This window comes from Centruroides sculpturatus, unplaced genomic scaffold (assembly GCF_000671375.1).
Source record: "Centruroides sculpturatus isolate CEXI.00-Female unplaced genomic scaffold, Cexi_2.0 scaffold118, whole genome shotgun sequence".
In the NCBI taxonomy this organism is placed as follows: domain Eukaryota; kingdom Metazoa; phylum Arthropoda; class Arachnida; order Scorpiones; family Buthidae; genus Centruroides; species Centruroides sculpturatus.
In genome coordinates, this window is record NW_019384377.1 from 609,073 (window position 1) to 627,639 (window position 18,567).

Consider the following 18,567-nt stretch of genomic DNA (forward strand, 5'->3'; position numbering starts at 1 on the left):
TTAATCTCTTCTTGCAAAGTAATAATAATGAATTTCTGGGTGAATGAAACACATCAAAAATGACTATTTCATCCCATGAATATCAGTGGCTCAAAATTTGAAGAAGAATTAACTTTGAAGTAACTAAATAGATCTATTTCTAAGTTTTCATATTGGTCAATTTCACTGAGGACACTTCTTAAACTTGATGACTTCTTTGTAGTGAAGGAATATGAAAAGAGAAAGGATTCTAATAGATTCTATGTTGCCAAAGTCTGTCAAACTTGAAAATGGTGGTTGTGTGTTGCTCTCTTCAAAAATCTCATTATCACAGATGATGAGATTTTTAAGATGTTTGAGGAATCTTAATTCACATATGAGGAGGTTAATAGAAAAAAGTTTGTTTCCATTACAAGCTCTTCATCCATATTTGAAAAATATAATAAGTTTTCTTTGTGACTTCAATTACTTGAATATTTTTTAAAAGCTGTTTTTTTTTTGTATAAGTTCTATAACTGGCATAATATAAGTATTCAATAACTTTTTCTTTGCAAAAAACATTATTTTCTTTCATCCTTCTAGTTTAAAACAGACATAAGCATAACTTTAATGTTTCTGTTACTTGTAAAAGTTACTGTTTTTTTTTTCATTCCTTGGTAGGAATAAAAAGAAACATCAGGTAAAAAAATAAGAATTTAAAGAAAGAATGCAGAAAAAATGATGAATTTGATTACTTATTATGTCACCTGCTGAAATTGATAAGGTGGATAAAACCAACTTTTTAAGATAACTTATGAGGTCACATCATCAACATTAATGAAGTTACATAATCATTTAGATAGAAGCATTTTTATTTACCTCAAATTATGATAATGGAAAAAATATTTTGAACAGGAAAATATTTTTTGACTCTTTTAAGAAATTAGCTAAAATGAAGTATAAATATATTTTTAAATGAAAATAAGAGTGATAGCAGATTGTAGAATATTCTGTTATGAATCATATAATACCACATTGTATAAAAGATTAGTCAGTTACTATTGTACATAGCACAGTCAGAAAGTAATAAACCTTTATAATCTTTACAAGTATTTTAAAGCCTATTAAAACATCTGTTATAAAAGGCATTAAAAGTTGAAATTGAACTTACTTTTTAAAAATCAAAATTGGCCTGAATTCTTAAATAGACAAGTACTCGATGTTACATTTCACACATACACAAGTTATAATCAATAATGCTTAATTTTATTTCATTATATAATATACAGTGACTCTAGTTTACCAGGTTTTTAAAAACTTTTATATTATAAACATTTGGGTCACAGAACCATTATAAACAAATATATTGGATTGGGTGAGCAAAGTTTCAGAAATGCTGCCCCAGACTATAAATTTTTTCTATCTATTTAGGTTATATTATGCCTTAACACCATTAAAAGAAGAATTTTTAACTAAAATTATATTTATATATCTGTAAGAATCTTTACAAGAAAAACTAATTGGTGGTTTAAAACAATTTGCCAAACTAGGCAGGTCTCCTCTTATTTTGGAAAATCAGGTTCTGAATAAAAATGTTGACTAACATTTTTATAGAAAAATTGCACTGCTTATAAATAGTTTTTAAGTAATGGTTTATTATAAGCATTTCTTTTGTTTTTTCATAGAGGTAAGAAACTATGTTAAAATTTGTTTCATAATATACTAAAAGATAATTTTTATTTTCTCCTTTATTTGGACCTTGGGCTTTGATTGATTGAAAAATATAACACAATAATGTTTAATGTCATATAATATTTTTGCTTCTCATTTCTTGTATATTTTATAAAATTCATCTTAATATTGAGATACAAATAGAAAATACCATATCTCAAAAGAAATGAATTAGTCAGATTTCAAGTAAAATTACATAAAAGAATTAAAGGATAGAAACCATATATATATAATATATGGTTTTTAAACCTAAAGTTTTATAATCATGCTAAATTCATGAATAAAACAAAATACTCTAAGAAACCATAAAACAAACTCCAGTACATGATTTNTAATTAATATAATAACTTAATAGAGAGGTTGCGGCCAAAGTTTTCATTTCTAAAACGAGAGCGTCGCCATCATATAATCCTTGACAATGGCATTTGAAACGTTGAGCATGCCAAATAGAAGTTTAACTTAAACATCTGCATTTTTTTTTGTTTTGGGTTAAAATTATGACATATTTTATTAAAATAATGATTATTTAAGCATTTGTGAATTATATCGTGAAGAAACAGACAATTTTTATCCAAAAATTATATCCACATATTTTTATCAACTGGATAGACTATAATAAAAAATAAAAACACCTTTAAAACATCCAGCAATGAAATTTAATAAATAAGCTTACTTGCAACATCAGGTCGTACAAGTACAATGGGAGCATGCAACCATCATCAGACCCAATCTCATATACACATTATGAGATATCTGGAAAAATCAGAGTTTTTTAAAGCTCAAAAAAATCCAGTTGCATCAATCATAGAGATGCGGGCAGCTTGTCTACCGCATGGTGGTCCTTTTATGAAAATTAATTTTAAGGGACATTTATTCATCTATTTTTATTTTTTTACTGTTTATCTTATTTTTGTAGTTACTTATTTATTAATCTCAACTACGATTTCAGTTATTTATTTATTTTAGAATACTTGTTATCATTTATTTTTAAATTTTTGTATTTATGTTCTATTTTAACATTCCAATTTAACTGAAGATGATCAGTTAAACTGATCAAAAATGTTATTTATTAAATTTCATTGCTGGATTTTTTTAAAGGTGTTTTTTCTGTCCAGAAATTATTTAATTATTCAATGTTTTTGAAAGTGATGTGAAGTTCCTATAGAATTTTTATATATTTGTGTTCATAACACTATAAAAGTAGGTTTGTACTTTCATGGCATCTTTTACTATCAACAACGTAATACATTTATAAATTTTTAGGTGTATTTTCCAAGCAGCTTTCAGATTTTCGTTCGCATATGGATTTATAGCCACTACTTCCCTCAACAAAAGTATGTTGTGAGAACAGGCAAAACACATTGGAATTTTCGTATATCATATAGTAAGAGAGACAATGCCAATTAAAGTCAAAAATAATTTAGTATTGTTAAACATCCTCTAAATATTTTAAAATAGTTTAATATGTTTATTTATGTTTGCTGGTAATTTTTGTCATTCTTAAATGTTTTTGCTATTTTTCAACAATATCCCATGAATCAGTGTGCAATGTGAACATGTGGTGCAACGTGTTTTACAGAGTTCAAATGTCAAATATGTACTTCTGCTTGCTGTACAAGTTTAAAGTTTGAATTTTGGCCACAACCTCTCTCTTAATTTCATGTGCTGTTGTGTTAGTTTCTACTACTAAATATTTGCAGAAATGATTTTTATTATTAAAGATAATAAAAATGAGAGATTGTATTCTTAAAAATGTTTTTGTATATATCATTAACACAAACAAATGCAAAAGCATAATAGTTTGTAGGAACGTGCCACTCTTCAGGAAGCTTACCCTTTGAATATGTGCTCACAGAATAAAGCAAACAAAAGAAATTAAATATTTAGGTGTTATTCTTGACAAGAGACTTTACTTCACACCACATCAAATACATCATGGACAAAGCTAAGACGGCCAATGCCCTCATTAGTATTGCTAGGAACACATGGGGCCTTGGTCCTAACACTACTAAGCTTATTTACAGGGATGCAATTCAGCCAACACTCCTCTATGCCATGCAGGTCTGGGGTCATATGGCTACCAAAGTCCATAACCATAAAAAACTATTATCTGTTGAAAGGATTGCAGCTTTCTGCATTTGTAAGGCTTATAGGACTACACCCACTAGTGCCCTTTTGGTAATGTCAGGATTGACTCCTATCGACTTAGAAATTAAATGCATTATTTGGCAGGAAAATCTTGTCACCTTACCCTGGCGAGATTATAGTGACGTGGATGTTGACAGAATGATTAGAGTAGGTAAGATTGACCTTGATCAATGATATCAAAAAATTCAGCATTGACAAAAATACCCTCCTGACTTAAGATTATCACCCCTCTCATCAGCTTGCCTATGACGTTTACTTCGAAGATCCATGTGATCATCCCATGTTTAGAATTTACACTGACAGTTCCAAGATGGGTGACGATGTGGGTGCTGCTTTTATAGTTTACTCTGACTTAGGCCATGAGCTTTACAATACTTGCTTCCATTTAGGTACACACTGCTCAATAGCACAGGCAGAAACTTTAGCTATTTATATGAGCTTAATTCACATTAGGCATAGCAAGGACAAAAGACACTACTTACACTATCACATTTATTCTGACAGTAGGATAGCTTTACACAGGATTGCAAACTCTGATAGCTGCTTACAACTCGTCCATCTCAGACACTTAGACAACAACATTAGAATAAATTTCCAATGGGTTCCAGGTCATGAGGGTTTCTTGGTAACGAGACTGCTGACTATCTAGCCAAACAAGCTGCAAAGTCTTCAGTCAATAGTACTTTCAGTTACAATCCTACCTCATACATCAACAATCATGTCAAGAAGCAAATCTTCATTCTCTGGCAAGACAGCTGGGACCATGACACCACTGGTAGGCTCACCTACACTTTCATCCCCAAGGTTGACACTACTGCGATTCTTTGCCACTTTTACCCTAGTTACACCCTCACTCAACTATTTACAGGACATGGCAACTGTTAGCAATACTTGCATAGATTTAACCTTTGGTTCAATCCACAATGCAATTATGGTATTCAGGAAGACCAAATACCACTTCACTTAGTTATTCACTGCAATAAGGTACTGTACAATCACATTAAGGATAGTTTAATGAGAGCTGTTATTCTTGAAGGATACAACTGGCCTTGCAACCCACACCAACTCATTCACACACACACAATGTTTCTTCATCTATTTGCATTCATATCCCTTACTGGGGCTCTTGATAGCACTCACTCCGAGGGCACAGCTTTCCCCTGCTTGGTTTCAACTGTCAGTATATAGCTGCCTTTCAACTTTGTATTTTAATTCTTATTTTCTATCTTTTCAGTCTAAATTTGGTTAGTTTAAGTTAGTCCTAGTTAAAAGTTAGATTAGGGACTTTTAGCTTGGTTTCTGGTTAGGTTAAATTAGATTAGGGTTGTTAGCTTTAGTCATCTGATTAGGTAATGGTAGGTTAGTTTAGTTAGTGAGTAAGTTAATGTTTAAAAAAGTAAATAAATAACATTAAAATTAAAAAAAAATTTGGGGTCTTGCTCATTTGTCTTCTGTTGGTTCATTTGTTTTGTCTAGTTTGTCATTGTGCTCATTTGTTTTCACACTGCTTGTCTAGTTGGTAATAGTATTAAGATTTGCACTCACGTTCAGTTTATTATCAGATATGTCTTCCTACTAATAGCCACTTGGCACTAACTTCTTCACTTAGCTATTCATGGTGGCACTCAATTATTGGTGTTTGCTACACTCAGGTTTTCTTTTAGACCCTTTGGGGGGACTACAGCCTTGCAGTTTAAAAACTGCATGTCAACATCAAACATAGAGGGTACTGTAGTCATATGTACATCATTCAGAGGGATCCTACCTTTCTCTACTGTCTAATCTCCTCTCCCTTCTTCTTTCCCTCTTTTCTTACCCTCTTTTTCTATCGGTTAAACACCTTGTGAACAGCTGATGTCTTTCTTGTATGTATGTATATATATCATTATAAATTATGTTTGAATCTATGATTATTATAATCTAATATTTTGTAAGATTTGACATCCTTTTTTGTTACATCAATACTAATTTTATTTATAAATAGTTATATGTTTATTAGAAATATTTGATAGTGTTTATTTTTTTTTTTTGTTTTTTAGTGAACCAAATGCAATGTGTTATATAGAGACATCAAATTTAGATGGAGAAACAAATTTAAAAATGAGACAGGTAAATTAAATATCTTTATTTAAATATTATTAATAGTATGATTTTAATTTTGGATATTAAAATATTCTTTTTGAATGTATTGTACTACTACTGCATATACATATTTTATTGCTTAATGAAGTTTTTGCTTATTTCTCAATATTTATGCTTATTTCACTCAAGAAATTTAAATTCTAATCTTATCTTTATCCAAAATCTTCAAATTAGTTTAAATTTGTCTTCATATTTAAATTAAACAGAATTCTTTGTATTATAGTGTAATTTTATCATTCTATGAAATATCCTAAATTTTATTCTAGAAAACCCTAATCTACAAGCAATTATCTTTCTAAAAGTGGATGAAGATTACAAATACACCTAATACAATACGTTGATCTGATCCAGCCACAGATTAATTCACTAGAAAAATTGACATCAAAGATGTCAGTTGTTCTAGTGAATTAATCTGATGTCCTCAAGATCTTTGTCATGTGTTATACTGATTCGAAAAATGAAACTGTCCAAACAATGAATGGTTCCATTACATGATGAAAGGTTCCAGATGGACCTATATAAAATTGGTCCATCTGGAACCATTCATCATTTGTAGACCCTATTTTATATAGGGTATACAAAAAGTTCCCTGAAAAAGGGTTGTGTATTTGTATCCTAATCTATCTAATGATATGAAATTTATATATCAGTTACATCAACTGTGTTATAAATGAAGAAGCATATTATGTCTTTCAATGTTAAAAATTTTATAGTAACTTTTCAAGTAGTTTTAACAGCCTTTTGTATTGGTCATCTTCAGGCAACAAAATTTGAATTTCAGATGGCATGTCACAACTACAAATCAGTTTGAATGTAATACAATTCAAATATAAAATTAATTAATAAAATTAAAAACAAAATTCAAATCAATGAATGCTATAAAATTAACAAATAAAGATAAATTAACACAACACACATACAAAAATATTGGACACAAATGGATAAAAAGAAAATTACAAGCATTTAATAAAACAGCTACTTAGAATGTACTGTACCTTAACTAATAAAAGCGAGCTAGAATAGCTAGTATACAACTAGAATTCTCATCATGCCATAGCATCAAAAGGCAGAAAAAAAAATGGCAATGTAATACCATGGGATCAACTGAGCAATCTAGAGAGAGATATCCAGTGCTCTGGGAGTTCTAGAGCTGTATGAAAAATAAAATAAATAAAATATATATATGTGAATGAATGAGTTTTTAAAAAATTGGTGCTTTCTCAATGCCATCTGGATTTCCTGCTGCATGTTGAAAAATTGAGTCAGTCTGCAGCTTTTTGCCACATTGTCAGCAGTATATTAATCCATAAAAAGACATCAGAAGGAAAAACTGTCTTAATTTTTATCATTTTGGTTTTCCACAAGTTTGAGATGTATTTATATTATATACAGAATTGAATCCTGGTATCTGAGAATGTGAAGGGGAAAGGAGAAGAAAAACATGGCAAATCAAAGTTGTTCTGAACTTTTCCAGGAACTAGGAACTGCTGATGAAAGTACAGTAGAGCGTCGTTTATCCGAATCAATTGGGGACTGGGGTTGTTTGGATAATTTATTTTTCGGATAACCGATTATGTACGAAAAAATATATTAACCTATCATATGTTGAAATTTTTCTCAGTTGCGTATCGCTTCGCGTAGAATTTTTGTCGATGTTAAGCCTAACGTAAACTTTTTAAAATAATAATCGTGGCTATTGTATCGTTAAAAATTATTTCTTTATTCTGTACAAACAAAATAAATATATTGAAAAATATAAAAAGCAAAAATATATACTTTAGAAGTTGATCTAGTATCAAAAACGTTCGATTCAGCATGACACACAATCCTCAGAAAAACACCACACAAAAGTGCCAGTGCTGCTAGCTAAAACACACACCCAACCAAAAAAATATTGGAGTAGCTTAAGATGTAGCCAAAGATTTCAGCACCACAGCACTAGCGAAAATTTAAATTTGCCGACTGGAATGCTTTCGGATAACCGACTTTCGGATAAACGACGCTCTACTGTAAAATCTTTCTTTTATATGCCCAGCAAGACCTAGAATGCTTTTGTAATCACAAAAGCATTCTAGGTCTTGAAAAATTGTATTTCAAATTGAAGCATAAAGTTTTAACAAATATCAAAGATTTCTTCTAGAGAATTAGTGTTTTAAATATACTGTAATATTGTATTATATATTTTAATAATCATTAATTTTTCTTATGTATAATTTTTAATAAATTTTCTGAATTATATTTATTAGTTTTGTTTTCCATTTCTCTAAAATCAATGTATTGTGAAATGAAAGTTGGATTTTAGTTCATAGTTTTAATATTTACATAATGAATATTAGGAGAGAATTATATGGAATATGGATGAAAATTTTATATTGTACATATATGTATATTTGTTTATTGTACTTTGTATAAAAACAATAAAGGCAAGAAGTTAATATGTATTTTTCTTTGTAGTTTGTGAATTTTTTTTTCACTTAAGTTTTATTATCATCTCATCATACTGTAATGAAAAATTTGATTATAATATTCCTCAATAAAAATTGTATAATATGATTATTGTCCTTGGTGTAATTATGTCTGTTAATTAAAATAAGATTATATATATAGACTAATAGCAAATTTTTTCAATGAATATATTTAAAAAAGTTAGAAAATACTGAAAAGATCAGTTAAACTTTTTATTAGTTTCACTACTTAGTCAATTTTTTAATTCAAAAATATAATTCATAAATTTTTAATTTCTTGAATTTTCTGTTTATATAAGGCAAAAAATTTCACTGTGTTTAGCTTTGTAGTTTGTATTTTAACATTCCTAGTTTGATTCACTTTTACAATTGTATTTGTTCACACTTTTTCTGTTTTTTATGGTTGACTGATTAATTGAAAATCGTTAACCAATTCTGCAGTTAAATGATTTTCATTTATTTACAAAATCATTACATGAAATGAATGATGTTACATCCAATATATTCTGTCCTTCAAATGACATTACTTAACAATCTACATGACCTACATTATTAATGGAATATATAATGGATTTACATATATAGAACTTTTATACAATTTATTTTGTGTAATGTTATCAGATGCTTCAATGCTAATGTACATAATGTAAAAGTAAAAAAAATTCTGTAATTTAGATATTTCAAAAGTTTTATAATATTAATATAATATAATTAATGCATTTTATATATTTTTTAATATGAAAAAATGGAATGTTTAACTTTTCTGTAAAAATAGTTTTATACAGTATATTAATCTAAATAACAATAATAATAATCATCATATAATAANGTTTCAAGACAGTTAACTCTTCTGGTACACATCACTATTAATTAATTAATAAGCAGTCTGTGTTAATAAATAACTTGTAATATTAAATATAAATAAACTAGAAATTCTTCTGTCAAACATGATGGAATATTTTTTTATGGGAAAAATTGAGAAGAGCTTCAAATCAAGCTTGATATTGTGATGCTGTTTCTGTAACCCCTGCAAAGCCATTCTCACTTGATGTTGCTTAAGTCAGACTTCACAGTCTTCATGGGTCTCAATTGTTCTTATTCATTTAGATCTAGAATTTACCTGACCAATTTACTTTTATGCTTTCCCCAAGGCATTTTTTTTCAATAAAACAGCTAGTCTTTTTAATTCCATGATGATAAAAGAAAGATGAATTGTATGTATGTTAATTAGATGAGTAATAACACTTTCTATTTTAATTTAGAAAGTTACTTATGATTGGACAATAGAATGTCATGTGGTCACTATGGAAATATTTTTTTAAAAAATTTGTTATAGAAGTGACATGATGCAGCTATCATTTTTAAAGTTTAAATATTAAATTTAATGAAGTAAGTTTAAAATATGCCATTTGCCAAATTATTTTAAAATACAACTTAAGAGAAATCTCTTTGTCAAGCATGAACATTACATGGTCACTGTAACATAAGTGCAATCGTCTATCTGAAATTGATCAAATGTTTATTCTATAGCTAATATTTCTGCAAAATAAGTAGCCTATACTTTCTGTTAGAACATAAAATGAATATAACCAAAATTTCATCTGGATTGGACAAAAATTGCAGGAGTTATAAGGAATTCACACACAGCTCTTATATTAGTAATAAGAAAATTAAATATTTTTAGATATATACAGTGAAAATATTTTAATCATTGTATATTGTATTTAAAATAGGTTTATTCTAACTGTATTATTTTCAAATTAAAGTAAGAATTTTTATATCTTAGGGATTAACTCAAACTTGCAAACTTTTGACAACAAAAGATGTACAGCAGTTGGTCGGAATTGTTGAATGTGAATTACCAAATCGGCATTTATATGAATTCACAGGAAATCTAAGGCTAATGGGAAAGCAGTAAGAAATTAATTAATTTTTAATAATTATTTAAAATAGTTTCTATTCACAAATTATTTTATATTTTTAGAAACTTTTATTGATAAATTTTTGAAATTATAGAATAAAATGTTGATTTTTATAATTTTGTTAATTTTTATTTTGAGTTTATTCAATCTATATACAGTAGAGCATCGATTATCCGACCCACGATTAACCGTTACATTGGTTAACCAACCGTTCTAGTCAGCAAATTTCAATGTCTGCTAGTGATGTGGCGCTACAATATTTGGTTATGTCTTGGATACTTTAATATTATTTTTGTTAAATTTTTGCATGTTTTAGCTGGCAACATGGTTTGATCATTGAAGGGAGGCCAGTATTTAAACGAGACTTAATTTTCTAATTATGAGTGGTTGTTTGTTTTGTGAACAATAAAATAATTTATAAATAATTTTTAACGATACAATAGCGATGATTATTATTTTAAAAAAATTTGTTAGGCTAAACATGATGAAAATTCAACACAAAGTTGGTTAATAGCAATATACTAATTACATGGGATATCCTAATATACTATACTAATAATGTATTTTTTTCATTATTTTCGGTTATCCAATTTTTTCAGTTATCCGATCAACCCGCGTCCCCAATTGAGTCGTATAATCGATGCTCTACTGTATTATTATTATTATTTGTAGCAATTCAATTTCAGGAGTATCTTGCTATATTCTAAATGAAATTTTTTCAAAATATAATCAATAAAATATTGTATCTAGTTTGAAAAATTGGTTTGATTTATGGTTAAAAGAATATTGAAAGTGTAAATTTCAAAGTTATAAACAAAAAAATAATACTATTCCAATAAAGTGATTTTTTTTTCCCTGCTGCTTGTATATATTAAGCTGAGCAGAAGTATAGTTAAACAAGAACTAAACTCTAGTGATTTTAGCAATGTTTAATATTTAATTTGATTGTTTAATTATTTAAAGTATTTGTTTATTTAAATCAAAGTAATGCATATTAACTTGATAACACACTGAAAAATTGCTATTAAGTTCTTAAATTAAAGTTGAAAAATAAAATGTTTTTTGACTTTATTTCCTCTCTCATAACATTTCACATATTGTGTGTTAATGTCATTGAGAATTTGCAAATTTTTAATTGCATAAAAATCTAAAAAAGTTTTTAAGTAGTTTTTTAACCTAAAATGAATATGCAAAATTTTAGAATTTGGTTTTAAAAATTTTAGAATTAATGAAAACCTCTTTTATAGGAAAGATACTGCAGTGGATTCTCAATTGTTTCAAATTGTATTAAAAGTAAAAAGCAGATTAACTAGATGTCAAAAATATCTGTGGATGAGTCATTTAGCCATCAGAGATTACTTTGACTCATACATTTTCTAAGTTATTGATTTTTAGGGGGCAAAGAAGAATATATTTAAATTTCAAGTTTAACATGAGTACAACTACATGATGTGGTTGTATGTATTGTTCTTTTCATGTTTATTTTGAAAATTTACATTAATTGCTGGATAAAGAATTTAAATAGTACTAAATTGAGATTTTTTGACCAAGATGACATTTTTCACATTCATCCCAGATAGCTATAAAGTTATTAAATAAGTAATTTTAAAATAGGTAGAACACTGTTTTTGATTTCAGTATGGAAATTTAAAGTTTCAGGATAAACTTGTCAACAACAAACTGACTTGTTTCAATATATTTTGAAATAATATAACAAGATTAAATACTTGCAATTAAATATTTTTTGTAAAGAAAGCATTATGAAGCATTTCACGACAAAGAAAGAAGAGAGAAAAAATGTATGATTTCTTAAATTTAGGAAAAATTTTGAATGTTTCAAGTGAAATTTGTTCTTATTATATCACTACCTCTTACATTATGTATAGTAATATAATAATATATTTGTATTTGTATACATGAAAATATACAAGACAAAAAATATATAAATTTTTATGAAAAGAAATACATACATCTCTATAAAATATAAAACTTACTCTCTTAAAACTTAATTAAAATTTCAATAGTTTTGCAATGGAAAGAGAGAATATTGGATTCTAATTGTTTTTTCTTCTAATCAAATGTCTAATATTTTACAGTAAGAATAAGTAGAAGCTTATTTCTCTGTTTTATTCATTTTAGAGAATTTTATAAATATTAAATTACATTAAAATATACAAAAATACATTTACACTTTCTGTGTGTGAACATTTTTTCCCAAAATAATATACAAATACAATTATACATTATTTAAAAATAAATACACAAGCCTTTAAAATCCAGCATTAACTTTTTAATGAACAAACATTTTCATCTGTATTATCAGGTCAGTCCATAAGTTCGTGCGTATTTTTATCTACAAAAAAAGCAACAAAAAATTTTAATTAAATCTTATTAATACATTTGAGCTGTAATTGTTTGATTAGGTTCTAATAGCTCAAAATAAATTACACTTCACATATCCCACCAAACAGACAAAAGAATTTTTTTTGGATGCAACCCACCTTTTGCAGCCGGTTTTGGCTGCTTGTCGTGATATGTCCATTGTCTTTTTCTCGTCACATTATTATAGAGGATTTATTTTTTGTCTCCATTAACCAGCCGATCAAGAAAAGGTTCCAAAGTAATGCCGGATAAAAGAGATGTGCAAATGTTTACACATTATTGTTGGTTAGCTATTGACAGTTCATGTGGTATTCATTTTCCTAGCTTTGAAGCTTTGTCTATGAACAGTTCCATGGGATGAATTTAAACGTTCCGCAATTTCATCAACCGTTAACGATGGTTCTGCTTCAACTAGTGCAGAGAGCTCATCATCATCAAAGTCAACGGATCTTCCAGTACGAGCCTTATCCTCCACACTAAAATCATTATTTCTAAATCTTGCAAACCACTTCTGTGCAGTCCTTACACTAATTACAGTTTGATTATGAACAGTATTTAATTTTTTGGCTGCATTTGTAGCATTCTCATCACTTAAAAATAAAAAGTATAAAACATGTCTCTTATATTCGTCTGTTACTTCCATTTTAACGAAAATAAACAACTGAAATGTTCCCAATTCTGAACAGTATTATATGAATGAGATTTAATTTAACACTTAAGTGTAAAAAGTATCACATTAGACTGGCATTTTTAATAGCAAAACAAGATTTTTCTCAACATCATAAAATACGCACGAACTTATGGACTGACCTGATAGTTGCCATTAGGTTTGAATATAGGTGTTCCAGAACATTAACATTACAAGTTATAGTATAAATATAAATTCAGAGTAACAACTTATAATGTTAGTATTCTGGAACATTTATATTCAAACCTGATGATGGTTGCTAATAGCTGAAAATGTTTCTTCATAAAAAAATTATTGTTGGATTTTAAATGTTTATTTATTCTTACTGTTTCATTGAGTTTGTGTTTTATCTTCTGTGTGTGTATATATATTTAACTCTTTCCTCTTTCTGCCCTGTGGGCACTAAGAGACCTCTTTTAGCAGGCCCATTATGGGGCGGCTTGTGGTGAGGGATACATATCCGCACGGACCAACCCCCGAAAGATTCCTGGGGATTTAATGGCCTGTCTGGATTTGAACCCAGGTCCCCAGAGCAGTAGGCTGCCACCTTGACCACTAGGCCATCTGGCTTTGATCTGTATATTATTTGTGCCAGTCAACATTTAAACGAATATAATTTTCTTTGTAGAAATTATTCAGTTTATTAACATTATATATTTAGAAAAGCTTTAAACTTTCAATTAAATTTTAATTCAGTTATCATTTAAAAAGACTTAAGTTAAATTTCTATTATTGATTAAATAATTTTTTTGTTCTTTGTTGGAGTTTGTGGTGTTTTTTTTGTTTTGTTTTTCTTCCATATTGTTATCTAGTTTCTGTATTGTTTATGTGAATTAAAGTTAAATTTAGTAGACAGTCTATAAGTAAATATATTTTCCAGAGCTAACCCTTTGGGACCAGATCAGATATTATTACGTGGTGCAAGGCTAAGAAACACAAATTGGATATTTGGTATGAATAAATATATGTTATTGTAATTTCTTAAATAAATTCATGCATGAAGTAGAAATATTGTTATAAATTGTTAAAAATTAAAATTATAACAATAACTTTCATAAATCATCACTAAAATTTATTATAAATATAATTGAAGATATTTAAATAAGTTATTAATTTTAATATATGATTATAAAAAAATTGATAGGTTATAGATAAAGCTATTTAATTTAGGTAATTTCAAAATGGTTTAAAATAAATTTAAAATTATCTCACCAACTGTTGTTTAAGATATTTATTAAACTAAAAATATATTTTAGGTGTGGTCATCTATACAGGCCATGAAACAAAACTCATGATGGTATGTTGTTATTATATGTTAGATTTTCAGAAAATGTTGAAATTTCTTAGTAAATCTAATTTTTCATTTAATTCAATTGACTATTTATTTATTTTTGTATTTTGTTTGATTATAAGAATGGGGAAAGGCTCAGATCATAACAAAAAATAATAAAATACATTAATTAATCATTAATACATTAATTACCTTAATAACTGCAGCAAAAGTCAATAAGCTGACTGATAGCAACTGTCATAAGTACACTATACCATAACAAAAGAAATTGTTAACAGAGCAAAACATTGCACAAAGGCATATAACAGGAGGCACTGATCATGCAATATCAAGGTTCATGACACATCAAGATGGAACACATTATAAATCTATATCTAGATTTCTTTTGTTATGGTACAGCGTACTTATGACAGTTGCTATCAGTCAGCTTATTGACTTTTGCTGCAGTTATTAAGGACAATAATTTTTCTTGTTATTTATTTCTTATCTGGGTTTTTCTTACCATACTGAATGTCTTTTCCTTTTGCTGCACAGCAATGCATGGGAGGCTCTGCAGTGGTAAAACTATCATCAGCTTTATTATTTTACAACAATTATAAATCTTGTAAAATAGTAAGGATGATGATGGTTCTTTTCTTGAGAAAGTTCATACCATATGGCCATCTATTATCTTTTTTAGTGTGAGGGATATGCTCATGAAATTTTTTCAGACATTTCAGAGAGATGTTAATTTAATATTGCTTTTTAATAAAATGAATAGAATAATTTATTTGAATTGCACAATTTTACAAAGGTATGTTTTTATATAAAATAATTTTTGAAAGATGACATTTCAAAAATTTTTTGTGTGCTTTTTTTTTCAATCATTGTTGATATATAAAAATGGCTTTAAGAAACAACAATATGTAAGACTTTCTTTTATTGTCTAAAAAATATGAATTTTGGCTATAAAATATTATTTTTTCCTAATGTAAATTTTATCTAAGTAGCAGTACCAAAATTTTTTATAAAAGATAGATTTCAATGTAAAGCTTGATTCATAACAACAAAAGTTTTATTGACAAAATTGTTTTTCTTTACTTGAATTCATAAATTATAAATTTGAAATTTTGTTTTGAATGAACTGCCATTGAAAACTGAATTGTTTGTTTGCTGTATTAGATAAGATGATTTTCTTGTTTATTTTATAGAATTCTATGTCTGCTCCATTGAAGAGATCAACAGTGGATAAAATTACAAATAATCAAGTATGTAATCTATCTATGACTAGTAATTTTAATTTTTCATTTTTTTTTTTTTTTTCATGTGTTTAATACGTAATTTTACTTTTTCTATGAGGGTCATTCAAATGAAACCCAACCAATGGATATATCAAAGTGCGGAATGTGTGTAGAAAATCATTCTCCATTTGAAATGTAGGTGGAAACACTGTAGGCTCACACTGTATTGTCACATTAACCTACAAACAAGCTGTGTTCATTTAGTACATCAGGCAGATAATCCATCCAACTTTCAAGCATGAATGCATCAACAATTGAGCAGCAAGCAGTAGGTGCCACATGAGCAATGTGTATTGAAATTGTATGGGTTTGACAACAGTGAAAGACTGGAGTAAGCACTTCTGAGGTGGTTAGTTATTGTTGGCTGATGATGCCAGGCCAGGACAAGCACATCATGCAATCAAAGAGGTTACAGTAGCGGAAGTGAACAGACTCATTTCAGACAATAGATGAGTCACTGTGTAAGAACTGGTGACTGAGATCGAAATAAGCCTCAGTTGTATGCACACCATTATTTGTGAGTAGCTACAGTACTGAAAGATCTGTGCCCAGTGGGTGCCACACAACTTGATGTCTGTGCAAAAAGACCTTTGCATCGGTCTGTCATAGGAATATTTGCTGTGGTACTGCAATGAAGGTCATCATTTCATAGAGAGAATTGTTACAGAAGACAAAACATGGTGCTTTCATTTTCAGCCAGAAAGCAAAAGACACATCTAGTGGAAGCTCATGTCTGCACTGCCTAAGCAATCAAAAGGAATGTAGACAACAACAAGAAAGGTGATGTTGACATTCTTCTTTAACAGCAAAGGTCCATTGCTGATGGAATTTACCACCTGTGGAACCACCATAAATGCTGCTCAGTATGTGAAAACTTTAAAATCTCTGTGAGCTTTCATTAAGTTCAAGCGGCCTGGTCTGCCTTTGCAAGGTGTCATCCTTCTTCATTACAATGCCTACCCTCACACTGCATGCATCATGCAGGAATTGTGAAATTCAAGTGGGAAACATCCTGCATACAGTCCTGACTTGTCTCCATGCAATGTCAACATTTTCAGGGAGCATAAGAGGCACCTGAAAGGGTGTAAGTTTTAATCGGACACTGAGGTGGAAGACACAATTTGGAAATGGTGCAAACATCAACCCACTGAGTTCTATGAACAAGAAATTGAATATATGGTGTCACAGTGGGACAAGTGCCCTACTCATCAGGGAGATTACTTTTAATGTAATTAACTGTACTACTAAATAGTCATTAGTCGAGTTTTATTTGAATGACCCTCATATATTCAACAATAACTTATCACTTCTTTAATATTCAAAAGTCTTTTTCAGGCTTGTTTTTCTTCAAAATAGAATTTTTTTATAAAATATTTCCAAATTTAAGTTCTTAAAATGGCATTACCTAACACTTTTAAGTACTGTATATAATCAAATTAAAATTTTTTCTTTTAGATTCTCATGCTTTTCCTACTTCTGATTGTTCTGTGCCTTGTGAGTGCCATTGCAAGTGAGATTTGGACAAAAGAACACTCAACTACAGACTGGTATTTAGGAATGGATGGTAAAATAATTAAATTTACATTATTATATAAATATATTTTTGATAAAATATTAGCGTAAGCAGTGTTCATTATAAACAGATTACATATTACACATTTACACTATTATTTTGAATGTAATGAATGTTTAAAAATTTAGCATTCTACAGAGATAAGTTGTGTGTACAGTACATAAATTATAGTGTTTATAATAATAGAACATTTTATACTACTAAATTTTCAAACAGTTAGATATATATAATGTTTTCTTTAATCTTAAATTCAGTGATTTCTATATTGCATATCTTAAAATTTACAAACTTTTATACAAAATGATGTTAAATTTTTAAAATATCAACTCATTATCTTCGAATGAAAAGCTTTTTATAATTTGTAACTTTGCATAACACAATTGATTTTTGCAAGTGGAAAATTATAAGTCCTCTGTTGTTTAAATTGTAATACTAATAAATCATCATCTATAATTTTTTAATAAAACATTAAAACATGAAGATTTAGGAAATAATTTATCCTTTGCACATATAGGTATATACATAATGTAGGACATGCTTTTATTTAATTAGTGGATAAATTTATATATAAATATAAAAGAATTTATCCACTTCTTAACTACAATAAATTATTTTTTAACATCTATTTTTCTTCACTTTATAAATCATTTTTTAAGAAGCTGAATGTTTAGGCCATTTTTACCATGGTAAACTTTAGAGAAAAATATGAAAATAATACTTGTCTAAAAATATTTTATTTTTTTTTAAATTATTAGAAAGCCAACATTAAAATGTGAGAAATGAGAAATTTCAAGAACCTAATTTTAAGTATGAAAAACTTACAGAATTAATATTTTATATTATTTTCAAGTAAAGATTTGTTAAAAAGTAGTTTTTAGATTAATTTGGCATAAGTTATTACATTTCATTATTCTTTATTTAATTCAAAATTTGTTTTTTTATACACAGTAGATTTTTTCCTAAATATATTTTTTTTAGTTTGTAAAA

General features: G+C 28.1%; 1 protein-coding gene across 1 annotated transcript in view; it reads left to right on the forward strand.

Moving 5' to 3' along the window:
* LOC111617359 (probable phospholipid-transporting ATPase IA) overlaps positions 1-18,567 on the forward strand; it is a 231,157-nt gene that overhangs the window by 117,804 nt on the left and 94,786 nt on the right. The window contains exons 7-12 of the mRNA XM_023358665.1: positions 5,877-5,946; positions 10,231-10,358; positions 14,317-14,387; positions 14,693-14,733; positions 15,918-15,974; positions 17,463-17,571. Of these exons, the coding sequence (XP_023214433.1) occupies positions 5,877-5,946; positions 10,231-10,358; positions 14,317-14,387; positions 14,693-14,733; positions 15,918-15,974; positions 17,463-17,571 (476 nt within the window). The remainder of the gene's footprint in view (positions 1-5,876; positions 5,947-10,230; positions 10,359-14,316; positions 14,388-14,692; positions 14,734-15,917; positions 15,975-17,462; positions 17,572-18,567) is intronic.